At 39.9% G+C, this 26,928-nt stretch overlaps 2 protein-coding genes across 4 annotated transcripts in view; both read left to right on the top strand.

Moving 5' to 3' along the window:
* Positions 1–24,161, top strand: part of PTPRR (protein tyrosine phosphatase receptor type R) — a 154,152-nt gene extending 129,991 nt beyond the window's left edge. The window contains exons 9-14 of the mRNA XM_064449550.1: positions 1,653–1,732; positions 3,949–4,086; positions 10,896–11,006; positions 12,179–12,336; positions 16,863–16,976; positions 22,953–24,161. Coding sequence (XP_064305620.1) covers positions 1,653–1,732; positions 3,949–4,086; positions 10,896–11,006; positions 12,179–12,336; positions 16,863–16,976; positions 22,953–23,046 — 695 coding nt within the window. The 3' untranslated portion in view covers positions 23,047–24,161. The remainder of the gene's footprint in view (positions 1–1,652; positions 1,733–3,948; positions 4,087–10,895; positions 11,007–12,178; positions 12,337–16,862; positions 16,977–22,952) is intronic.
* A 721-nt stretch (positions 24,162–24,882) lies between these two features.
* The window catches only part of PTPRB (protein tyrosine phosphatase receptor type B), a 67,894-nt gene continuing 65,848 nt past the window's right edge, over positions 24,883–26,928 (top strand). For all 3 annotated transcript variants that reach the window (XR_010372632.1, XM_064449513.1, XM_064449523.1), the window contains exons 1-2: positions 24,883–24,995; positions 26,313–26,705. Coding sequence is in view for 2 of the 3 variants with exons in the window: in XM_064449513.1 (XP_064305583.1) it covers positions 24,941–24,995; positions 26,313–26,705 (448 nt within the window). In the remaining variant the exon portion in view is untranslated. The remainder of the gene's footprint in view (positions 24,996–26,312; positions 26,706–26,928) is intronic.

Raw genomic sequence — 26,928 nt, 5'->3', positions numbered from 1 at the left:
AGGCATTTGTGGAAATGGCTAATAATCATTCTGTGCTGAAAAGGAATGAGAGGTTTCCTGTCCTCATATTGTTAAGGGGAGGAAAAAAAAAAAAGCTCTAAGTGAAAAAGTTGGGAAAGCTAGTACAAAGAGATTATAACACAAGCTAACTAGGGTTCATGTTCTCCTATTAATGCCAAAGACAAGACTTCAGTGCACAGACTTTCAATTAGAAGCCATGCATTCATTTGCATGTTTTAAGAAACATGCTTTCAAAACACCAGCCTGGGTCCTGCAAAGGCTCCACTCCGGTCAAAGACGCTCCTGTGACCTCCAGTGGGAAAAGGGCAAAAAGTATGTTTGGGATCATCCCTTCTCTTCCTTTGATTTGCAAAGGTTTAACTTGTTCTTAGGAATAGCATTAAAAGTCACAATAGAAATCTAAAAGCAACCCTGAAAATATCAGTTTTTGCTACAGCATATGAACATCAATTATATAATCCTTGTGTAAACAGTAGGGCCACATAATAAATAGTGTTTTCTTACTGCTCTCCAGTTCAGCATCCATGTATGTATCTTTGGACACATTGCCTAGATTGCACTCAGCAAAGCAGCCATCCAGAGACTATTTCCAAACCAATAGGTGTCTGTGAACTGTCAAAAAGCTGCTGATACTAATTAACTATTTAAACAAATTCCCAGAAGAAAATACCAGATTTTTCAGTACATAAATATTTCCAGATCATTTTATTAACATTGGAATATTTTTTCAGAAAAGGTGTGAAGAAAGTCAAAGTGTGCCCCTAGACAGCCACAACATAGGTACCTCACTCCCCTTCTCCTTATCCCTTTCTGTTACGCTGTGTAATTGTGAATTTACTGGCTTTAATTCCAAAAGGGTAATACATGGGGGATCGCATCATCACAAATGAGAGAGAAAAAGCTTCCTTTGCAGGAGGCATTTAGTAACCCCCAGCTCTATACTCAACAGAACTGGCCCCCACTCCATTCTCGATCATCCAAGACAGTGAAGGAAAGAAGGGCGTGAAGAAAAATGTTCCTGTATTTTGGCATTGTGTCTCCAGTCCAGTAGACATGAATGGTCACAAATTGTGTCAGATGAGAACACAGGACTGAAGGAAAGGATATGGATTACTTTGTCCAGCCCCTTACAGTGAACTTGAATTGGTATAAAAATGTATAGCTGATTTCATCCCAGGCAGAGGGAGCTTTTTGTAATTTAAATGCAACTGTAGTCATTGGAACAGTACAGCTTCAGGCAAAGATATCAAAGTTAAATCCAAAGGACTTGGTGCAATTATCTAGCATCATACAATGATATGACACAGGTTTCAGAGACAGTCTAGGCAGGTCAGCTTGATGCTCAACACAGGCAAACTAGACCTTGCTGAACATTGCCTGAACCTAATAGTGTTGCCTCAGTGCCCACAGCTTGCTGAGATACTTCTACACAGCCTAGCATTGTGCAATATAAGCGTACCTTAGTTACACGTGATGATCCTTTGCAGAGGAAAGAATTTGATGCATAATTCTTTAGTGCTTGACAACCCCAAATAACAGTAGATTATTTTCTTCAACAAGTCTTTAATTCTCTATAGAAATCTTCTAATTATGGGTTTTCTTTTCAATTTCCATCTTCCTTGTGCTCTTAGATCCTCTAAGCAGAGTGTATTTGAAACCAAAAAATCCATCTGACTCCTTGAGTACCTACATAAATGCTAACTACATTAGGGTAAGTAAATGTACACTCTTCGTGTGCTTTTGAGACAATATTTGATTTTCCACGTGAATAGCTGATTTTGCCAAGGTGCCACACATTTTATTCCTACCCATCTTCATTGATAATTCCTAATCTTTTTGTTGACATTGGTGTGATAGAAATAGTTTCATGAGCTGTTTGTAACAAAGACCACAGAGCCATGAATGTACTAAAATGGTTGCAGTAAGAAACCAGCTTATCAAATAGTTCATAAAAAACATTAAGAAGCACATGCATTACTATTTGTTTACTTCAGTATTTACCATTTAATATTGTCCTACTGCCTTATAGCAGGGAAAAGAGGGTTACCATTTAACAGTGACAGAGATACCAGTATTTTAGTAAAGAGGTCATCAGAGTCAACAGCAATATGAGCTGTATGGTTGCTCATTGCTGTCACGTTATCCACAAACAAGTTCAGTGGTGATGGGGTTTCTTCATGCATAACTGTATCAATTGATAGTCCTGAAATGACCAGTTAAGTAAATAACTACTCTAACATTTGTGAAAAGGAGCATAAACAGATATGTTAAAGATGATACACATGTGCACCAGCACACACACTTGTTCACATTTTATACCCTTTATCAAATGGTTACATGATACAAAGACTTTACCAGCATCAACACTGTTAGAAAGCATTATTTCTAAGCATCAGCTATGTTATAATCCTTGATGACACACAGACACAGAGCCTTCTTGAACTCATGGCACAGTGTATGCTGAATAGACTACGAAGGAATTACTTCAGTCATGTTTTAGGAATGTAGTCCTCTACCTGCAAAATTAAATGTTTTTTTGTAGTTCTGTACCAGATCCTCAGCTGGAATAAATATGATAGTGCGACTGAAATTTGGCCCTAGAGCTCTACAATGATGTTGCTTATTTAAATAACAGTACAAGACATGAGCATATACGTTCAAGTCCCCCATGCCCCTTATCCTGCCTCACTTTACATCCTATACTTTCAGTGTTTTGTATGAAAGACATCATCATGTAACGAAGCAAAGCAGTTCTCTTTGGAGAACAATTCTTTCCTCAGCCACGCCATGTTTTGAGTCCTCTTAGGTCTCACTTTTCCCCATGCCACTACCCTTCAGGCCAACATATGGTGATTTCTCCTGCTTCTAACACCGGTTCAACTGTTAGCAACTGCATTAAAAATACAACCCAGCCATAAAATGAAATTTCACATCCATGTATGCATTATCATTAGGCTTGCTGGTATCCTGACAGACCATTCTTGGATAAAGTGTGTTCAAGCAGCCTGGTGAGTAGAAGAAGGACTGTTTATACCAGCTGAGGATTTATCCCATTGGTCCCTGCAATGAGTAACAGCTGTCAGGGAGAAAGGTGTGCAAAAGGAAGACCCATGGCTAGAGGCTCCCACACCATCTCCAGACATTCTCCATTCACTCATCCCCTTCAGACATTGCCAGGCTCTCCTGATCTGCATTACTGATGGGCACACTGTCACTGCACAAACTCACAAGCGCTCCTTCTCACCCAAAAAATAAGAAGGCAATCTCCTGTTTTTTCCATTTCTTCTTGCCTTTCCCTTTCCTCTGCTTCCCTGCTGTTTGCCTGACCTTTCTTTGACCTCCTGTACACTTGTGTGTCTCGGGACTCCCTATACTGATATGCTGTCCCTCCTATAAGGTCTCATAAAGGCTCTTCTCCCTTAGCGAAGATGCATAACAGAGTCTGACTCCACAAGCGTTCATGTATTTTAAACCTTTTTTCCTGTCATGAATCTTCGTAGAAACCAGTTTTATAGTTCTCATTTTTTTTCTGTGGCTTGTTGACTGTAAACTATCTTGTAAACACTGCAGCAATATAAATCATGGTTTAAAGTACCACTGGATGATGGAAAGCCCCAACAACTTGGAAAACAGAGTAAGCTAGAAGAAGCCAAGTAAACAGAGAAATTTGAGAGGGATTAATGCATTCTGAGGACCATTTCAGTCCATCACATCAGTAGTTTCCAGAGGAAAAACTGTTCTACTGAAAAATTTCTGATCTGTTCTATTGTTAGTCATAACTGCTTTCAGTTCAAATAAGTTTGGGCTGGGTTGTTGGGTTTTTTTTAATTCCTGATTCATTTTTCTGCTTTTTTAGAACATTCACCTGCAATTTTGGTCAACCACATGAATTTAAAGTAAATGCTTTTGTGTCTGTTTCTCAACCAGGGATATGGAGGTAAAGAGAAGGCTTTCATTGCGACTCAGGGACCCATGATTAATACCGTGAATGATTTCTGGCAGATGGTTTGGCAAGAAGACAGCCCTGTCATTGTTATGATCACAAAGCTGAAAGAAAAAAATGAGGTATGACAACTAGCCAAACTGAGAAATTATTCCTATGGCTGCATACTACAGAAAGAACCTTAGTAGATATGGAAGGAAGCTAGCAGATAATTGGCTCTTAAATACTCTGGTAATGGGCAATGTGAAAAGTAATGTTGGAGGAGCCAAATAGAGCAACTGCAATTGCATAGCAATCATGAGATGTATTTTAAAAAAACAGAAAGGAATTCCATTTTCTAGATCTGTGCTGTTGGGTTGGTTCATGTTTCTTTTAAGAAACAGCTCATTTATCTGTTGGTCACCTCTGTACTTCTTGTTACTTTCTGATATATAAAGAGTAGATGGTTAGCACTGTGTTTAGAGACTTCCTGACATGACTGAAGTTTGCACTTTGCTATAATGGCAGGTTTTGAATCCATTACAGATACTACAAATCTTCAGGACCATCTGAGAAAAAATTTGGTTTGGGCTTCCAAACGCCAATACCATGGAGGGACTTACCCAGAACAAAAATACATGGCTTAGTACCTTAGTACCTTAGTACCAAGTAGAGATGACAATTGCATTTTAATTTCTAATGACTGTCTAGCTGCCTGTTATACATTTTGTGACTTTTGGATCGATTCCCAACTACATCTTTAATAGCTTTATTTAGTATTCATGTAAATTGTTGCCAGGCTTTCCCTGATAGTGCCAGAGTCCGTATTTGTGACTGCCAGACATTAGGAATGAAAATCACTCTCCCATGCGGAGGGCCAACACAAAGCTCTGTTTTGGAAGCTTGAATGTTAAAGAAGTGGTTTACAGGGCTCATGGAGAAGAGGGACACAGACATAAAGGAGTTTGACTTTTTTCTTGAGTCCAAACTGCTAGGCTTGGTAGCAATTCCCAGCTCCAGGTAGGTGCCTCAACCAAGTGTCAGCACCTTGCCAGGTAAGCATCAGGGCCATATTGCCCCTGCTCCACTCACACCCCTGCTCTTCCAACTCAGATGCATGTGATGATAGACAAACACAGTTTATTCAGGCAAAGTTCCTGGTCTGAGTGATCAAGGGACCAAGATCCTCAGTGCATTCCCAGGTCCCAAACTCACTGCTCCATTTAAATGTGGGCTCAGTAGACATACTCTTCTTTCTGCCCTTGACCACTGCTTGGCACTTTCTCACTATGAGTTTGGGCTTCTAACATGAACTTAAAATCCAGTGGATTTTAAGAAGGCTGTATGTAAAAAGTAGGTTGGTCCTGTAAAATATCCCAAGATGTATTTCTAAACCAGGTGCCATTTTGCACTAAACTGTTCAAACAAGTGTCCAGAAGCCCACATTAAAAAGATTACCCTGAAAAACGTAGAACACTTACCCCAGCCTAATTGGCCAAAAGAAAAAGCATTTCGCTGAGGAAATGCTGACTGTTTAAACACTCACATCTGACACTGTGTAAGAAGAATGACTTGAAAGAAGTGCCCAGTGGTTTCCATCGTGTCAGGAAGCCCTGTGTTTACCTGAGTTATGCAGGCTCTAGGCACTGGTGTTTATCCGCATTGTTGTGGCCTGGCAGTGGTAATTTCCTCCTAATAGAAAGGGTGGGGAATCTCAGATTGTTCCCAGGCTGTATAGAGAGGCTGTGTTTGCACAAGCTATCCTGCCCTGTCTAGAAACCTTAGGAACTCTCCCACTGTTAGCGGGTTCCTCCTGAAACCTTGCTTACTATTGAAAAGAAAACAGCTTAGTGGCTATGCTCAGTGTATTAACTTCACCGTTAAAGTAGTTGCTCGCTATAGGAAAGGCAAGAGCAGATGTTATTTAGCTAAATAGCACTTGATATTTTTTCTTCTCTGTGGTCTGCTTTATTTCCATCATTTTCAGGGAAGTACATCTGCAGTATACACACATACAAATACCTTCATATTTGAAAGTGTATTTATCCACTCATCCACATCCACCCCTGCACAAATAAAACCCCATACCTAACTTTCAGGTATAGACCCCACTCCTCAGTTGGTTTAACATCAGTCAGCCTCTATTTGAGCTATAATGTACTATAATGTATAAAATCATGTATAATGAGGGAGCTCTCAAATGAGAAACACATGAAAAACCTTAATCTCAACAATAAATTAATGTATTTAGCATAAGTAAAATTATTTGGGACATTAGTGTCCTAGTTCAATATACTGATATGATAAATTTTCAATAACAATGAATATTGTGTGAAATTATGATGAACAAAGGTTTCTATAGAGTTACTTCCTTCCATGAGGTATAAAAATAGTTAAGACTGGCTGTGGTAACGGTTTTTGTAAGATGGATGAAGATACAATATTAAAGTAGAGTGCTGAGCAAAATACTCATTTCAGCTGTATGAAAAAAGTGGAGCATTAAATTATTGGATTTTTTTTTCCATTTTGAAGTCTGATAAAAAAAAGGAGATTGATTTGTAAGCAAGAATAATGCTGAACGAACTGTGGGTGCTGTGAGTATTTTGAGCAGAATCTGTAAAACCTATCCTCAGAACTACTCAATGTCTGAAAAGATTGGAAATCTACCTGTCCGAGGAGAGTCCACAGCAAAGGAGTTTCTGCCAGAATAAATAATGAGAAAGTTGGAATGCTAGGCTGTAATTTTGGGGTTAATATGTGGAAAAAGGCATCTCATCTAATGATCTGGGTGTCCTCCCTGGTCACTGAAGAGCAGTAATCACCTCCTGAGGGTGATCCATCCCACTCTAAGAGACTGAGATAAATCACCCACTGAAGGTGACCATCTCTAATTCTGCAGTAATATTTTAGGAAGTGATCTTACAAAGCTTTATCCACGAGGCACATATAAGCTTCGTATATTACTGAGTTTAGTCAAGACAACTGAGCAATGGAAATCAGACAAATATGCGGAGTGTAAGAATTTTATTGAATTCTATATAATTTTATAGAGAAGTTTATAGACTTCTGTTGTATCTGCTGTTTTTTGTAGCTCTGCTCTGTACCCCATAGAAAACGCACATTTAGTTTGCCTTCAAAACTTACTAGCAACATTACCTGTTAACCAGGAAACATATTTTGGGAAGCATAAATAAAGAATATTGTGAACATTCTGCAAGGAGAAAGGACTAGTCCTGACAGATCCATTAAACAATGCGTGTTTATTCAACTCAGACAATGTAAATCTTGCCAGTAATTATCTAGGACAATATTGTTAACTCACTGTTTAAAGCTTATATTATTTTTCATGTAACATTTTTTGCCTCAGTTGGTCTATAGGCACGCTTACACATAGCAAAGTAGATTTTGGAATTCAGAAATCTTACCTTTTACAGAATTCACACAAGCGTCTTTGAAGATTACTTATTAGCTAAGCTGAGTATTGGCACCATACATACGTCTTAGGTTTTGGAAAAACTTAAGAAGATTTGGTCCTAACTTTGAGGATTTTAATATATGAAGGCAAATCCTGCAAGCCCTCTTAAAGTATACCTCTCATGCTTGAGTTGGTAGTGACAGTAAACAGAAGGCAGGAGTAAAAAAGGGATTCTGGAATTGAAGCTTTGTTGTATTTATTCATTACTGTTGTGTGTTGGCCTGGTTATTGGGACACTTAATGTGCAGATTTGTTGGCGTAGCTATATGGAGAAATAAACAAGGAGTGGAGCTGATGTAAAGCAACCTCACAAATATTTGAGAGTTGTTAAACTAATTTTGTTCAGCATCGAAATCCAGGGAAAGTAAAGCATGTAAATAACATGCCAGCTGAGACAGCCTTCTTTCATTCAGCAGAACTGGGGGACCAGGCTGCAATAGGAGCACTTCTGGCAAGTTAAAAAAGCCTGTGCTCCTGAGCACAGACTGACTGCAGCAAAGAGAAGGTGCCATTCCCAGCCCGAGGCAGGGCGAGATCCTACTCAGTTATGGAGATCCACCTCAGGAGCGGTCCCATGAAGCCTGGCACCCAACAGGCATGGGATGGGATGTACAAGGACACAGGACAGGGGATGGAGGGTGATTAAGCCTGCAGCCCTGTGGCAGGGGGAAGGACAAAGGCTGAAATCAATTAAAGGTCACGCAAGACACTCTTTCTTGTATAAACTTCCTGTTCAGGTCAGGGAATGTGGTGGCTTTTTTTTTTTTTTAAAAAAAGTAAGGTCAGGCACCAGATCAGAAATAAATAATCATTTATTAGCAAAAAGCTAACCAATGGAAATGAATCTGAGGGGGAGAACTTGAAAGATGGCAGGAAGATGAGAATTTCCATATAAAAATAAGAAGATTCCCAGGCTTTTGGGCTGCCATGCAAGTTGGTTAGGACTCCTTTTTTTTTTTTTTTTTTTGAGCTTTAGCATCTTTTAAAAAAAACTGCTGATAGCTGTTCTATGTTTGCTGGCTACATAGAGGTTTGTATGTTCAATCTCAAGCTCATAAAATATGTGACCTATTTAGAAAGTGCTTTAATAGATGAATATGCTGAAAGGGAAACTATGTGGCCTGAAAGAACAGCAAGGAACAGAATCAGGACCAGCACAAAAAGTGGAGGTGGAGGGCCGTGTGATGCTAAAAACAAGTGAATTCTTTCTTTTTTTCTGATATATGCTGCAGGTGATAAGCTTTTACTGATTACAGACATGAGGTTAGAAAGCAGCCGCCTTAACCATTGTGTTTGGCTTTCAAACAGGTTTGAAATACACCTACCTGTGACCAGTGGAACTTTCTCTAAAGTTCAAGCAGTAGCTTGAGGCAGTTTACTCTTTTTGGCTGATGCTCCTGGGATTTTCTATATTTTTTTTGTATGTCTGATATGTTTATCCCTCCCATCTTCATCTTTATCCCTTTATGGCAATTAACTTTCAAAAACATGGTAATTCCCCCAAATATGTGTCTTCTTAGAAGTCTCTGCACCAGCTGATCCCAGCTCTATTTTTGAAGCTATTTTTTAAAGCACTAACAAACGGTATTTTAAAAAGATGCACAGAGACTGTGTTAAAAATAATCCATTGTATCTCGCTAAATGTAGACGGACTGTTAAATGAAAGTTATTTTAATGAACAGCCCCATTTCATTGTCCACCCAGTGCAAGTTGCCAGTTCCAATTCTGGGAAAGAGTCAAGAAAAACACTCTTCTGGAGTGCCTGAAGGCTTTGTAGTGAGTGTCGCATGCTCGCATTTATCAAGAAGTCTCAGGGGTTGACTCAACTATTGTTGATTGTCAGGGTACAATTGTGTATTTAGACTTTTCTTTTTCCCATATTAGCACTGAAAACTACACTCCCAGGGAGGGGCATGAATTGCAGATCTGGCAGATGATAGTAGCTATATGTGTCACATGGGGGGACTGTGGGACTTGTGAACACTTTTTTTCATACAAATGTCTGAGTATTTTATTGCCATTCTTGATGTCTTCGGGGAGACAGCAAATTTAGGATGTTCGAGTAATTCTGCAAAAGACAGGATTTGAACGAAACCAGTCAGATTGGCCAGCATTGTTTCAGAAAATGCGGCTTTCACACACCTTACACTATTAAGGTAATTAGCATCTATTTTTAGAAAAGTATTAATACAACAGAGATGATTTGGTTCAATCAGCTATTGGGTTATCAAGTAGAGTAGCAGCTTAAAGATCACACCTGGTGGTAAAGCCTTGCATTTCACTGATAATTGTTTTTGGTTCATTTTTAGGAGGATTTACTGGGAGTTATGCTTTATGGCAATTAATTATATTAAAGAGATTGTTCATTTTGCTGTGTAATGTAGGCGATTGTCTAAATACATACCAGTTTCTTCAGCAAGAGTTTGTGAGGAAATACAAACAAGTTCTTTCTGAGATTCCTATTGTAAAACTGTGTTCTCTTAGTGTTGTTTATACCTGTGCATTAGATATTAAAAAGAAGGTTTTCTTTAATTGTTGGGGGTGGTTTATTTAACAAACAAGTCAGATTGGACAGCATTATTTCAGAAAATGTGGCTTTCAAACACCTTACACTCTTAAGGTAATAAGTGTTTTTAGAGAAATATTTATACAACAGGGGATGTTTGTTTTCAGGTAGACTAGAGAGATACTTTAATGGAACTTAATATGAAGTTGCAGTTGACTTGAAGAAAAGCAAACTGTTGCAGGGAAAAATAAAATGGTTCATATTGTAAATACTATTTCTTCATCTCATTTTTAGTAGATGCTTGTCAGATACATTGCTGAAATAGTATAACACTACTGTTTCATTAAGAATTCTGTATATAATTTTGTGTAGCTCTAGCAAGACTGATGGATTTTTTTAACATTACTTTCCAGTAAGTTACATAATAGACAAATCAGATTCTGCAAAATACTTTAACATGCACATTAAGTCCCATTGAATTCAGTAAGATCTAAGGGCTCATTTAGATGCTTTGTTGTATCAGGGCTCAGAATAGTAGAGAGGATAAAAAGTATTGTGAGGAGAGGACAAATTCTGTATCTTTTGCTCAGAAGGAAATCCCCTTTGGAAAGAGTAAATTTTAGAGATTTAATTCTATGAATTAAATAATAGTTTAGAAAAAAAGATCTTTAATTTTGAAAGGGAAAAATGATTCCTTTAACTGAACTTCATTGAGCTTTTGAGAATAAAAATAGCTGTTCAGAGTGTTCCATGATAGAGATCCATATTTGAAAAATTTAGATCCTGAAAATCAGGCCTAATTCATTCATTAAGAACCCTGCAATATTTTATTTGGGAAAGCTTCTGACATGATTAACACCTCAGCTGAATTAATCTGAACTTTCCAGACACAAATACACTCTGTGTAAAAATTAGGTATGAATATGGCTCCAGGATCCAGTTTGTTGACAACGCTGATGCTTGCTTTTCAGAAATGCGTGCTCTATTGGCCAGAAAAAAGAGGAATCTATGGGAAGGTTGAAGTCCTTGTTAACAGTGTACAAGAATGCAAGAACTATACTGTCCGTCAGCTTACAATAAAGGTAACAATCTGCATCTGAGAAGCATTGTCCCTAATGCTTTACTCTTCTACATTAAATGAAGTTAAAGTGTTTTTCTTTAAAGGGTATAAATTTTTACAGGAGGAGTAACTGAGCACACACCTGCAAGGTATGATTGTGACCAAAGCGCTGAAACACTTATTGTATTGATGCTTTGTATCACTCTGGCAAGAAAAAAAGGCTTCAAAAAAAGTGCAGGTTTCACTTTCTTGAATTACATTTGCTTTGAGGCCTTTTTAGCATTGCCAAGGCAATGTAAAGGGATTTTAGTTAATAAAAGAACTAGCATAGCATCATTCTGAAAAAGATACACTGCTCATATTGCGTGCTGAGTGCATCTATAGCCCATTTGAGCAGCTTAAAAATATAAGAAGAGTATAAGGAAAGCTTCATGCTGTCATGATTCTGAATAAACATTAACTGTGCAAAATAAGGCAGATGCTCCTCTTCTAATTTCCTCCCCATATTACACTTCCATGCTATCAGATTGCATCATCTGCTGCTCCTAACAGAGCATTACAATAAATAATGAATTGAGAAAATTTGTTCATTGTTTCAGCCCAGGCAGTGAGAAGTGGGCAGAAGTCATATCTTCCAACACAAATTACTCTAGCCCATATTTTGACCCTTTGCTTGTTGAAGTAAGTGGTAGCAGCCTCTCTTGAAGAGAATAACTGGACAAACTGGGATGTTTGATTAATCTAGAAGGGCAGTTCTTCTTCACCTTTAACTTAAATACTCTTGTAATTTTAATGCCAGACTTTTATGATAATGTCCTTAAAAGGCAGTGGAAATATGTAATAATTTAGAGATTCATAAGCCCATATCATGCCAATGTCTGTAGATCCTATTGCTGATCGAACACAGACCTCTGACGATTCCCAGTTGACAACACAATCAGCAAGTCAGTAGTCAGATGGACAGAGCAGAAATTACATAGCTAGAAAACCAGCTAAGTTTTCAGGTGCAGAAACCCTTCTCACAACTGTGTCCCTGGAAGCATGCCTGTTCCCTGCAACTCCATCCTCCAAGTCTAATAAAAATATTGTTAAATCTCTCTTAACATTTTTACTGTCTTTTTACTATAACATTGAGAGAAATAAAAAGAATTGTTCACCACAAGTGTGCATATAAAATCTTCATGTTATTTTCAGCAAGGGAGTGAGTCTCAGAGTGTGAAACACTACTGGTACACGTCCTGGCCAGACCACAAAACCCCTGACAGTGCTCAGCCTCTGCTGCAGCTCATGCTGGATGTAGAAGAGGACAGGGTGGAATCACCTGGCAGAGGGCCTGTCATTGTGCACTGCAGGTAATTTGCAATCCTTCTCTTAAATGACTGCCCAAAGCAAGGCAACAGCAAATCACATCAAACAGTCCTCCTCCTAAACAAAGAATCTATTTGGGAAGAGTAAAATTTCCCAGATCCCCTTCATGCTAATTGACTTTTTCGGTTCATATTTGAGGATTTGAGTTTTAGAGAGAATTCCCTTGTTGCTAGCAAATCATTTCTGAACTGTTCTCCATTTCTGCTAATGAACTCTTTTTTTGAAAGACCAGCTGGAAAAAATATTTTGCTTCTGTTTCTTATTCATGATTTCATCCTTTTTAGTCTTGTTGCATAATTACATACCTAAGTCAGATGCAATGCCCTCTGACTGGTTGGCTAAAATGTTGTAAAGCAAGTCAATTTTGAAGAGCTGGCATCAAATCAAAACACATCAGTGTTAAAATTTGTGAATGCTTTCACAAAGGCAGTTGGTTTGATACTCAAGAGCAAAGTGTTATTCAGTACTCGAGCAGAGTGTTAGTCACTCAAATTGCAATGAACCACAGAACGTCCTTCTAATCCTTCTAATTAAATTCCATTTTATTGCTTTATATTGATTCATTGCCCCATGTTGCCATTTAAGTAGTAGAAAGCAGTACTGGATTTGTTACATTGGTGGAAAGAAGTAGGTAAAGCAAAACAGAAAAAAAATTAAAATCGGTGTTTCCTTACTTGCTTTGTCTCATAACTGTGATGATACATCTCCTACTGTTGGGATATTACATTTTTTTCCTAGAAGTACATCAAAACCAGAACTTTATATCTTGAACCACTTCTTTTCAACTCCCTGTTTAGGAGATCAAGAGAAATGGAAGCCAGATTTGAACCACCCATCATTTTTCAAAACCAGGATGTGATAAGGAGCTTTCCCAAATTTTATGCAGATTTTTTTATCAGAAGTTCTGGTTTCCCTAAACAATCCACAAACCTGTGGATGGATATTGAGAGTCCCATTTTTCCAGTAATGTTCTTCAGTAATTAAGGTCTTCAGAAGAATAGGGTGTCTTTCTTAGGTGAGTGATATGACAGCAAGGTCTGTAATCATGAGCAGGAATTTATTCACTATTAAAGACCCAGAAATCACCTCAGTTGTGATTAAAATAGTTCTTCAGTGACAACTCAGCTATCTATACAATCACTACACTATGGTCTACAAACTGGGTAAACTCACTTACTCCATTTTCTAGTCAGGTAGTTTCTTCCCTTTTAATCTGAGCTGCAGTTGAGAACATCAGAGCCTGTGCGCACTTTTAAACTTGGGCCACAGGTGCAACTGCAAAATTCTCAGGTATTTCCAGAGGAGCATTACAGTGTACACTGAAACAATGATCCTTAATCTGAAGCAAAAATGCTTTAATAATTTCTTAATACGACACAAGCGGAAAAAAAAAAAGTTAATTCAGGTTTTTGTACGTGTCTTCTTGTAGCCTGTCAGCATAAGGTGCTGTCTTATATACATCAGTGATGAGCCCATTCAGGAATCAGGATATAAGAAGTACTTTACTCTTTTCAGTAAAGCAGTTCCTATTCTGCAAAAGAGTAGGAAAAAGAGTAGACTTCTGCTCTGGTCCTTAAAATCAGCAGATCTGATTACATACATGCCAAGGGCACAGATTTCCAGAAGATGAAAATTTTAAGTTCTTACCAATCTTTATAGTGGCATTAGCTGGAAAGGTATGTTTCCTCTCTCAAGTCACTCATTGAAAGCACATGGTAAATATGGAAAATAACTCCTTAATCTCTCCTTTGGATACGTAGTTAATATATCAAAATAAGTTTGAGTTTAATGGCACCTAGGTGGTTGGGGATCAAATACAAGTTTTAATTGAGAGATTTCAAACAAAAAGGAAAAGATTTTTTTTTTAATTGAATCAATAAGGAAGAATTAGAACACAGAATTATATTCTGCAAATGTAAAACTAATTTAGCCCCATTTAGTCAGTGAAACCAAGTTATCTGAGAATCTGGACCACAATGCTGTTTTCTACTACCCAGAAGAACCAGCAATTTGGCATATTGGAGGACTTTGAAGAGTTTCTTAAATGAGAATGATGGATGAAATTTTCATGCTCAGAAACTTGACACTGCTATAGTTATTGCTGGTAATTTTTGCTTTTCTTCCTTCATCAGCTAGTGCATGAACATGTTCTATAAAAGGCATATTGCCTGCATCTCAATCCCAATATAATAACTGTCCAGTATTCTACAATCCTGATTAACAGACCATGGTCATTACGAATGAGCTACTATGCATTAAACTCCTAAAAAAAAAGGGGGCAAAATAGAAATATATATAATAGAAATATATATATACACGACATTTGGATGCTTGAAAATACTTCAAAGTAAGTAGCTTTCCATATTTTCTGGATATACTAGGAAAGAAATATCAGGGAAGTGAACAACAATGTCATTTTTATCTTGCACAGTCTGAAATAAAGCTATGTAATAAGATAGGACCATCATGCCTGAGCTGAGGAAGAAAATACAGTAGAAAACCCTAGTCTTTGTTTAATATATATTAAGAATTTGTCCAAGAACTTGATCCACACAAAAAAAAAAGGGAAAAAAAGAACCCTTCATTATAGCAAATTTTATTTACATCTGAATTGTTTAAACTTGTTAGCCCCACTTTCAAGTGTTTCAAAATATTTGAGGAAAAGAACGGGGATATGTATTATATTACTTTCTCCAAAGTCCTCTTTATAAACTAAGTCCTCCTTTTGGATACATTTATCCCATGGATATTGATGTCCAAGGAGACAGGCTGTCAGCTCAGGCTCTTCACCTCACTCGATCCTTTCTTACGCTGCCAGTTTTACATCTCATTACCCCCTCATGGTTGGCTTAGACATCCTTATATATTTAATATTTCTGAGTCCTCTCAGAAATTCTCACTTCCAGATGGGAGGGCGCTCGACTCTCTAAAGTGCTCCTATCTTTCATTCTGTGGTGAGTAGATTGTGATTTGTTTCAGCTGTAGCAAATGGACATACTCCTGGTAACACTTTGCACTGATATATCAAGCTTCCATCTGAGACACTCAATGTATTCTTCCTGGCATTAATTTAAATAACTCTTGCAGTGCTTTTATGAGACAGGTAGCATTCATACCCGTTGCAGAGATGAAGAAAGCAAGGCACCAAATGGTTAAGCCAGGTATGGAGATCTGGACCCCTGACTCCATGTTTTAACTATTTTCCTCACATTTTCCTGACATGCAGCATAACAGGATGAGCTGCACTGAATTCCACATTTCTTAAGCAAGAAACAGAGTCGGGCAGAGATTTTTAAAATCTTTGGAGGCCCAGAGAGTAAAAATAATGCCAAAATGGCTGTTTCTAAGCAAGCATCAAGAAAATCTGAACATTCACAGCACCAAATCCTTCTTCCTCCTGCAGAATCACAGGAGAAGGGGTTAACTTCATCAGCATGGTTCTAGGTCCTTTTTACCTTCAGGTTAGCAGAATCCCTATATACTTTGAGGACTTCAAACATAAAGCCCCACTGACTTTTGCCTTTAGGTGGGCTTTCCCCCCAGCTCAATGCATTTCTCCATCATTTGCTTGGATTATGCCAGAGGCCAAGATGGCCAACAGCATCCTGGCTTGTATCAGGAGCACTGTGGCCAGCAGGAGCAGGGAAGTGACTGTGCCCCTGTACTCGGCACTGGTGAGGCCGCACATTGAATACTGTGTTCAGTTTTGGGCTCCTCAGTACAAGAAGGCCATTGAGGTGCTGGAGCGTGTCCAGAGAAGGGCAACGAAGCTGGTGAAGGGTGTGGAGAACAAGTCTTATGAGGAGCAGCTGAGGGAGCTGGGGTTGTTTAGCCTGGAGAAGAGGAGGCTGAGGAGAGACCTTATCGCTCTCTGCAACTACCTGAAAGGAAGTTATAGTGAGGTGGGTGTTGGTCTCTTCTCCCAAGTCACTAGTGATAGGATGAGAGGAAATGGCCTCAATTTGCATCAGAGGAAGTTTAGATTGTATATTAGGAAAAATTTCTTCACTGCAAGAGTGGTCAGGCATCGGAACAGGCTGCCCAGGCAGTGGTAGAGTCACCATCCCTGGAGGTATTTAAAAGATGTGTAGACATGACACTTCAGGGCATGGTTTAGGAGGCATGGTGGTTTGGGTTGACGGTTGGACCTGATGAGGTATGACCTGACTAGAGGTCTTTTCCAACCTTAATGATTTTATGATTCTAGTATTTGGACTTTGTGGTGCTAATGGAGATTGTTTTTCTTACAAAACACTTGTGTGCAAACTGGAAATGTGTAAGCCTCATAAATTGCCCACAACAGCTGGACTGCTGGAACAGTGCACCCTTTCATTTGTCTCTAAGAAAGTGACCTGAGAAGTTACGCTTGCTAGTCATGCACCCAGGAAGTGTGGGTTCTAGCAATTCCATGTTTTGTATTTTTAGTGTTTTCATATCTATTTAGTGTTTTCCACTTAACTTCTTTGATCTGTGAATTCCATACCCCTATCAATTTTTTCCTTCATTTCAGTGCTGGTATAGGAAGAACTGGATGTTTTATTGCCACAGCCATTGGTTGTCAGCAGCTGAAGGAAGAGGGAGTTGTAGATGCGTTGAGCATTGTCTGTCAGCTACGAGTGGATCGGTGAGTTCCAGAAGAACCATAAATCAGTCAGTGATTCTGAAAATCAGTCAATGATTCTGAAATCATTACTGAAGTGATTCAGTAATGACCAGTAATGATCAGTAATGGTTCTGAAAAACTTTTCACTGTTGAATGTTGCTTTACATGAAGTGGGTGCCGTCACTTTTGCCGACTCTTATGACAGCATTAGCTGAATATTCAAAGTAACATTTGTATTTAGAACCTGAGTAAGGAATATTGGTTTTTGGGTGAAACTGGGTGAGACTCCACTGAATGAAATTCTCCTGAGATGGCAACTCTGTGGTTGCTGTGCACTTGGCACTCCTCTTTTCCCCTCCTGGAGCTTTCTGCTTTCTGCAGCGTCCCACTAGGACACAAGAGACACAGGGCAATCTGGAGGCAAGGGATTGTCTTTGAGTCTGGATTGACAGGGACATCTAGGCTCACTCAGTGTGTAGTTTCTGTATGCAGCGGGGAGAGCCAAATCTGGTGCTGTTGCTGTTCCCTCAGCTGTGCTGGGGGCCCTTTTGAATTGGGTTGGCAAACTTAACCAGCTTAAGAAAACAGCAAGGCATTTGTTGCAGAATTTTCTTAAGTCAGATCAATTCCCTGATTGAATTCACAGCTTGGGAGCAGGAACACTGTAAGCCAGCATTGTTGCAGAGTGCTTTGTTTTATGAAAACAAGGCTGAAGAGAGATTTGTGTTGGAAAGGAGGATGTGGCATTGTGCAAAATGGAAGCTGCTGGTTTGGTTGTACTTTTCTTTCTTATTCTGCTTGGGGAAACAGGATTTTTTATAAAGTAAATAAACAGGGTTGCACCAAGAATAGAGAAGTCTCGTTCGTCTCCTGCTGTAGGTACCAGATCATATAATCTCCTTGCAAGTATATTAACTGCTTCTGACATACTTTTCTTCTTTAAATGGAAACAAGCCATAAGGGTGCAGATGCTGAAAAAGAGCTCAGGTCAAAGGGAAAATACAGGATTTTTGTGTTCTGAAGAGCTCTGAAAGGTACTGGCACCACAAACTGCAGGACCAGAATCCATATAGTTGACCGTGTTTATGGATCACCTCCACTGCCTTCCCCTCACATGCCTTCATCATACTAGAGATTGTAATGTCATCCTACAGGGCAACATGAGCCACTTGGAGTGTAAAATCCTCCAAAGGGGGTTCCTGACTTTAAAATCTCAGCAACAAAAAAGATGGAAGAGCTGAGGGGAAAATGCTTACTCTGTTTTAAATTATCAACTCCAAATTTCCAGCATTCCATTCTGATTATATGTTCATCTTATTGAAAAAGGTTTGTGGTGCTCTCCCCCATTTTAGTATTTCTATTATAGGATAACCTTTTTCTTTTTGTTTTTACACTCTGCTGTAGAGAAGTGGAAGCAAATTCTGGTCCCAGCTACATAACTTTTTACATCATTATTTCAGCCATAGGAAAAATAATCCATATTTTCAGTGTTATAAGTGATAACACAATTTCATCAAGTGTATCTGAGTAATGAACGTTCTTATATGTATTACTATCCTAGATAAACTTGGAAAGAGAATGAAATGAAAATCTGTCCCAAATATAAACATTCATAACTGCAATCACAGTGATGCAAAGCTTGTTATAAAAATTAAGTCTTGTGATCTGTGCTTTTCTGTATTTTTTCAAGTTTCACATTACAAAAATAGACTCCAGAGATCTTGCTTAAGGTGCCTCAGCCCTTCATATTCTCAGGCACTGCCTGAGACAAAGAGTATATCTGTGTTTTATTTTTTAAAGACATAATTCTGGGCAAAACTCAATAACCAAAACCTCTTTTTCTTTCCTTTTTCCAACTGGCCATATTACAGAATGGATCTCCCTCACCTGGCAGTCAGTTTATAGCAAGGATTGCAAAGGCAGAGCTTAGCAGCCCCTAAGACTAGAGTAGCCACTGCCAGCCCAAGCAGATTGCAGGTTCATAAAGTGGGAAAGTATCACTGTTGCATGGACAAAGCTTCATGAGACCAGCTTCCCCTGATGACCCAGTCCTGATGTGGTGGTTATTGGCAGGTGGTGTGTGAGATAGGGTTATTACATGTGGCATGAAGCTGGCAAAATTAATTTAATGTCCCACTAGACGTGGCTGCAAGAGTTCGCTCTGGCCACAGCTGTGTTGCAGTCCAGTTACCAGTGTGGCCAACGTCAGCAGCAGGGTACAAACAGGAGCAGAGCAGGTACAGAGATGAGACTGTCTTCCTCATGATGCTGGCCAGCAGCTGAGCTCCCGTTTATTCTTTGTACATCAGATTGACCTCACAAAACAGAAAGATAGAGTTCATCAGAAAAGGATGATTTTATCTGAACACCTAGGAGCTAGAATCCTGCCCACTGAATTATCTGTGCTGTGGTAACACGAGGAAATGGACCATGCACTCAAAATCTTGATCCGGGATGGAGTGCAGCCATGGTTGGTGTAGATTCACAGAAAGATAGACCCACATGTCTGCTTAGCATACTTTTTTCCCCAGTTCATTTTTTATGTTTTGCAACAGAAACAGGAAATATTTGATGTGAGGCATCTTCAAGACTTACTGTGATATCGAGAAACTTTTGCACATTCTTAACCTTAAAGGCACATTCTTGGAATGACGTCCAATAACTTTGCTCTTGGCTCCTCAGACAGGATGAAAAGAGTTTCCAGTGTGCGTCAATTCATTGTTTAAGTGTTTTGACTAATTGCTTCAGGTTAAAAAAAAAATCCCAAACCCCACATCACATTCATTCTGGAGCAGACTGCTTCCAGCTGCACTAGCAGCAAGCCAGAGGACAGGGTAAAGGACCCTTCCCTCCCCCACGGCTGCCCAGACAGAGTGGGTCACAGTCCCTGAGCCCTCAGGATACCAGGGTCTGTTTCTTCTGAGCACCACCGCAGACAGCCCCAAAGAACCAGAGAGCCCAGCAGCTCGCAGAGGAGCTGGCAGTGTGGGCTGGCAGAGGATGAAGGCTGCACACCCGGAGGTGCTGTCGTTGTGGGTACATCCCTTCTGGGCACTGGGGACACAGGAGAGGAAACCTCCCTCCTTGAGCAGATTTCCTCCTGAAACGCTCTTCCACACCACCTTTTGCACAAACTGATTTCTTAGGGTCACAGATAATTCTTTGCTATTAATCGTGAGCCTTCCATGAGAACAAAGTGGAGAAGGACTTGGGGGTTATTGGTAAATGAAAATTGGACATGAGCCAGCAATGTCTGCTCACAGCCCAGACAGCCCATCATATCCTGGGCTGCATAAGAAGAAACGTGGCCAGCAGGTCGAGGGAAGTGATTCTGCCCCTCTGCTCCGCTCTGGTGAGACCCCCCCTGCAGTGCTGCGTCCAGCTCTGGAGCCCCCAACACAAGAAAGACATGGAGCTGTTAGAGCAGGTCCAAAGGAGGGCCACAAAAATGATCTGAGGGAGGGAGCACCTCTCCAATGAAGGAAGTCTGAGAAAGTTGGGGTTGTTCAGCCTGGAGAAGAGAAGCCTCTGGGGACACCTTTTTGCAGCCTTTCAATATATAAATGAGTCTTATAAGAAAGAGGGAGAAAGTCTTATTACCAGGGCCTTTAGTGATAGGAGAAGGGGTAATGGTTTTAAACTAAAAAAGGTAGATTTAGACTGGATATAAGGAAGAAATTCTTTACTATGAGGGTGGTGAGACACTGGAACAGGTTGCCCAGAGAAGCTGTGGATGCCCCATCCCTGGAAGTGTTCAAGGTCAGGATGGGTGGGGCTTTGAGCAACCTGATCTAGTGGAAGGCGTCCCTGCCCATGGCAGGGGGTTGGACTAGATGATCTTTAAGGTCCCTTCCAAGCCAAACCATTCTGTGATGCTATGGTTCTATGAATCCCATGTATAATAGTACTGACAAGGCCAAGTTGTCTGAACCTCTGTATAAGACTCAGGTGCCCTAAGCTGACAGGGATGTGTACTTATTTGCCCATACATAGTTCAGAAGCACCATAACACCTCAGTTATGCTTGCTAGCACAGGGCAAATGCAGTAATGCTGGGCTCAGCCCCAGCCAGGCTTATACATGTCTTCTTGGGGATTTTGTATGTTACTTCAGCACCAAAGAGGAAGGAGCATGGATCACCCCCACAAACAGCCTAGTGCAGCCAACACTGTTTTAACCTGCCCTTCCTGCCAAGTCCTTCTCCCTGGATATGTTCCCTTCCTCCACCCCTTCCATGCAGCAGATCTAACCTGGGAAACGCACTCCCTTAGAGCATATCTTGGGGGAACATTGATGGGGGAGGCAGGGAGGGAAGCTGGCTGGGAAGGTGTTGTGTGGGCAGGGCAGGACGCAGCAGTGCAGAGGAAGGAAGGAGGCTAAGCAGCACAGATGACTAGAGCAAAGCCCTCCCGTCACCTTTAGATTCTCGCTGGACCTTCAGGCAGGGGATAGGACAGAGGAGAGCAGCTGACGGCTGCAGACAGCCAAGCGTTATGAATTTGTGGATGTCTGTGTTGACAAAGTTAAGAGGTTGCTGCATTTTGCAGTGGATGGGACCATTTAGGGGCCTGTGATTTAATTCTTAGGAATAACATATCACAGACATGCGGCTCACTAAAGGTGTTTTACTGTTGCCTGAGCTCACTGGAGGAGCAGAGACAGCTGGTTGCTTGCTTAAAGAAGTAGGTGTTATTTTAATTATGTTTTTCCTGCCACAAGCATTAAACCATCCCATAGCACTGAGGAAAATAAAAGGACCTTATGGTTGTAGATAACATTCTCTAATACTAAAGGACAATATTTGTTGAGGCGGTTTTAGCATTTATCGTATAGCTTTGTATACCAGTAGATCCTTTTGTTGCTAGGGTGTCTGAAGGGATCACATGGGGTTTTGTCAGACCTCCTGTAAGATGCCTGGCTTCAACATTGCTCTGGATCCAAATTCCTCACAAATTTGATTGTTTCAATGAAGATCTAGCTGAAGCCAAATACAATACACAACTGAATGTCTTCCTTCCCCCTACAGCCATTTACTCTTTCATTTTCCCAGAGGTAACTGGCTGCTCCAGGGTACACTGAGGATGAGCTGGGGGCTTGGTTCTAGAAGCAGAGCAGGTAGCTTTGAATACCCTGGCAGATAAAAGTGGAATTAAATAAACTTGAGGCTTCACTCCATGAGAAGTGAGACCTGGAAGACCTTAGTACTGCCAGAAAGAGGCTCTATTTAACTTCAGAGGTGAATAGTGCCACGCTTACTAAACATCACACCTACCTCCTGTAGGACATCATCCCCTTCCTACCACACTGCAACTGGCACTGGAAACCTGGTACTTGATCCTCTTAGACCTGAAAAAGGGATTGTTGTCAGGTGAATGTGTTAAATGTAGGCATCTAATCCAAGCTGGCTTTAACTAGTCCTTTTTATGGTCAAGTTAAACAGTTTTGTATTGTTGGTGCTGAAATGAGTCAGTGCTGTAAAATTTCTTAGGTGGCTGCTGTTCAGACAGGATGCATTGTAGGCGTTAGAAAGAGGACAGGAAGAGCTGTTCTCTACACAGGCGATCTGAGGGTCACCAAAGGTTACATTTTTAGTAAAGGATGAAAATGAAAGGCCAGATTCTGAATAGTCCCTTGCTCCATCAATAGTAATGCTGCATCTGTGTATCTGGCGTTCCTTCCCCAACTGACTGAGTGAAATTCTCTATGAATGTATTGAATTTGAAATTTAGGTGTTAACAATGTAGACGCCAGATGCTTTTCTCTCTAGTTCTTACCCTGACAGAATCGGGAATGGTGGCTCATGCTGGGCCTGTGCTGGATGGGGTAAGTTACGAAGAAAGTACTTCTGCTCAGGCAAATCTCCCACATACTCAAGCAAATTCTAAGTCAAAAATTGAGAAAAGGGCTTGTATTATCTGGTGGTCATGGAGTTGGCAGGGCCTGGAGGTTGTTGCATTCTTAAGAAATAAGATTTGATTCCGATGTGTTTCCTTTTCAGGGGTGGAATGGTTCAGACCAGTGAACAGTATGAATTTGTGCACCATGCACTGAGTCTGTATGAAAGCAGACTTTCTGCAGAAGCTGTCGAGTGAAGCCAAGGAGGGTAAATCCGAATGTCAGTCTCTTGAGGTAATTTGTTTCATTACCTACCAGCAGCTTCTTCAAGGAGTTTACTGCAGTGGGAAGAGCGGCTTTGAGGCCAACTTCTGAAAGGATTGTGGATGGTTTGGCAAAAGTATAGTGATTGCTGGACCCTTACTTTGTATGAATGTATTGTGAGCTTCCCAAAAATGATTTCTAAAGAAGGTACCGTACTGAAACTACACATGGATGACACGTATATATCTAAAGGTGGGTTTAATTCTGTAATACTGATATCTGCCATATGGAATGTATGTATGTGCTACTGCTGCAGTTGGATGGACAATGGAAATTCCACAGAAGAAATGTTTATCAAGTGTATAAATGCTTTAACGTTTGCAAACTGTCTTGTGAATGGACTGTCAACTGTACTGTAAAGTGCTATTACTGATTATGTGGTGAGCTTGTTTCTTGGCCACATAATATTCTTGCTGCTAAAATTGCAAGTGTTCAATTATGGATTAAAAAAAAGTTGAGATAATAAAAAACTTAAAAGTCTTGTTTTTGAAAATATTCAAAAGCAGTTAATATTTTATATGGAAATATATGTTCTTCATACTATTATCTATTAAATGTGTATTTACTGTAGGTCTTACAGAGCAGTTGCAGAGCACAATGTCTGTTATTCAGTGTGTGTGTATTTACCCTATACTGTTGTCTTTGAACGTGCTTCTGCTACAGACCCTAATCCAGTGTATTTGTAAATCGTGTAAGTCATTTTACTTTTAAAAGAAACTTTGTAGCATATATTAAATGGTAAGGATTTTAAATATTTGTCTGTCTTTTATTAATACTGGATTTTTTGCTTAACGTTGTTTATCTGCTCTATTTCTTTCAGTAAGAGATAGAGGCCTTTAGTGATATGAACTGTTCCACGACAGGTTATACAAGAAAGAAAATGCTGCTATGACTGTTTCCTTTACCGTTCAGTAAGAGTTTGTTTTTAAGAGAAATGCAAGGTTGGCATTATGACTTACAGCACTGGGAGGTCTGTTTACAGGGTATAATGAGTTTTTAATGCAGTGATGTTGACTTTGCTTCATACTGCTAATAAATTACACTTGATATAAAATATTTCCTGAAGTCTCTGTTCTTGCCTAGAGTAGTTAATGCACCACGCACTCTTGTACCCCCATAAACAGAGACAGCCCAGTACCATTTGGTTAGCCTTCACCATGGCTTCAGACCACTGGAGAGTCAATCCAGAGGACTCAGACAAGCTCCCACTGACATGAAGCAAGGTGGATCACCTGATGGGAAGGCAAAACTAGCATCCCTTGATCCCTCAGGGGAGCTTGTGTAAGACCCAGTGCAGACTTCAGAGCTTTGCCTCCTCCTCTTCCCCTTCTCCTTCTCCTCCCCCTCTCCACTTGGCTTTTGGAACTCATGGAGTTAGAAGTATCAATATCAAGATTTTTTTTCATTACATATAGTTACAAAAAAATGTGAGTTTGTTCCCTGGATAATACACTATATTCTTATTCAGCCCCATCCGAATCACCTGCAGAGTTGTAATGTTTCACAGGCATGTTTCACAGCCCTGAAAAGGAATTACACAAAAGTATAACCCCTCTTCTTTATTCAGCATCATCTCTTCTAGTTTCCTGGGTGTTTGAAAACCTCTCTCTCTTTTGCTTGTATTTTTCCAAAATAAAGCAACTAGTAAACTCTGAAGAATCATATGAAAGGACAAAGTGGTGTAAAACTGCCCAAAACAATTGAATAGAAGGAAATGCTCGTCACTGACTTTTTCCCCCTGTGAAGGCACATTTCCTTCCTAGCCTTCGCTTCACTTATCTGAGGTGGGTTTTTTTAAGAGAAGCATGGGGAGTTGCTAGAGAGAAAATGGATTCTTTATTTCAGGTCCTGGTTTCTACCTGTCTTGCCTTGACATTCTCAGGTAAGTTTCTTTCCCCTCTTCCCCTGTGCCGTATTGCTCTTTCTGCCGCCGAGCAGAGCCCTCTGGGGCAGCTGGCGACTCACGAAAACCGAGTCACTTCTTCGCTTGGGTTCATACAAGAGGAATGGGGGGCAGGGCCAACCTAGCCTATTCTGTTTAGATTTCTTTCCAGAGGAAAATAAACTGTGTCCTTCTATGCTGGAGATACCTCTTCTTCTTTTTTTTTTTTTTTAAGAAGATCTCCTGCTAGACAGTCTAGGATCTGAGCTTTGGGACAAGCTCTTTGAAGGGGAAATTCCTATTTTTTATTCCTACTTTGTGAAACTTCCAGAGCCAGAAGCTTTCTGTGATGCATAGTTAGAAAATACCCAGGTCTGTAAAAACGGGGGGGTGGGGGGGGGGGCGGTGTGACAAACCTCAACCAAGGGAAATAAATACACATGTTGGGTTTAGCACTATGTAACTAATGAGGCTGGAAATATTTGAGTGAGATTATAAAGAGATAAAAACCTAAACAAAATATGGCAGGGAGGCTGCATTTGAAATATCCAGTTCCGTGTTCTGTAACAAGTATGGATTTTGCATTGGTAACTTTGAGGTTTTTTGATGAATGCATTGTAGTTCTTTTCATTTGAGTGTTTGCTGTTGATCTTTAAGTGTGGTGGTACAAAGTGCTAATCTTACATGAATTAGCATGATCACAAAACTAACAGCTAGAGATGTTGAAGTAAATCCAGTAGAATCGATACACTTCCTATCAGTAAAGAGCCTCCATTCTTGTAACAACACAGGCACTGAGAGGCACACAGATTTGGGAATGTCCTTTTATACGTTTTCTTCAAAAACACTACTGAGTTTTACTAAAATGATTTCCAAGCAATAAATTCTATTGTAAAAAGACTGTGTCATAAAGCGGAAAAAAAGAACAAGAGCTTGTGTAGGTCTTTGTATGCTTTCAAGCAGGGGAAGTGGGGTATTTAGAATTGGTGTTTGAAGTTAATAGTTCTTGGATTTCTTTTATATCCTGTTTAATTTTTTCTTCATTTTTATATGTAATGAAGGTCAAGGTGACCTTTGCTGCAATAGTTTGCTTTTTGCATTCTCACTCTTTACATTCCCAGCACTTGCATCATGTGGGTTGTACGTTTGAGTTTTTTTAAAATAGGTTCAACACATGGAAAGTTCATGCAAAGTTCAACATGTAGAAAGTTGGAAGAGAGGTTTATTTGCTGATGTATTTTAAATCATCAAGAATTTGCCTTTTGTTAAATAACCATGTGTAATCTATTGTATTTTTCTGGAATTTTCCTCTTCCAGAAGGGTTTCTGATTATCCATGTCCAGAAACAGCAGTGTCTTTCAGAAAAGAAAGGAGTCATTATGGAAAAGTGCAATATGACCAACCTCAACCAGCAGTGGCAGTGGACGGCAGACGACAGACTCCGCCATGTGAACTCTGACCAGTGCCTGAGCATCTCTACACGCTCTGCGCTGTCATCTCGCAGCATCATCACTGATTGTCCCCGGGCAGTCAGGTGGACTTGCCATGAGAAGGATTGGCTCCTGAAGGTGGCCAACAGCTCTCTCTTTCTCACAAAGCAAGGTCAGAAGGTGATGGCCAAGCAGAGTAAGAAATACCTTCATACATGGATGCAGCTAGAAGTCAGCGAGACAGGAAAACCTTTTTATGTAAATCTGTGCTCAAAGCAAGGTGAGCTACTCCTTCAAGGAAGTATCCTGGAAGTTTTGGTAACAAAAATGTCTCTTTTGTGCTAACTCAAATGTTAACAGTGATGATATTTTATTCATAAAGAAAAACATTTTTCGTAGTTGAAAAGAGCTTAGAAAACCATAAAAAAAAACAGCTGAGTGCTGTCTTTCTCACAACTGGTGGGGGTTTTAAGCCATTTTATATTTTCAGGATATCTCTCCTT

This window comes from Phalacrocorax carbo, chromosome 1 (genome assembly GCF_963921805.1).
Source record: "Phalacrocorax carbo chromosome 1, bPhaCar2.1, whole genome shotgun sequence".
In the NCBI taxonomy this organism is placed as follows: Eukaryota; Metazoa; Chordata; class Aves; order Suliformes; family Phalacrocoracidae; genus Phalacrocorax; species Phalacrocorax carbo.
The sequence above is the reverse complement of the archived record's forward strand: the minus strand, read 5'-3'. Positions and strand labels throughout refer to the sequence as shown.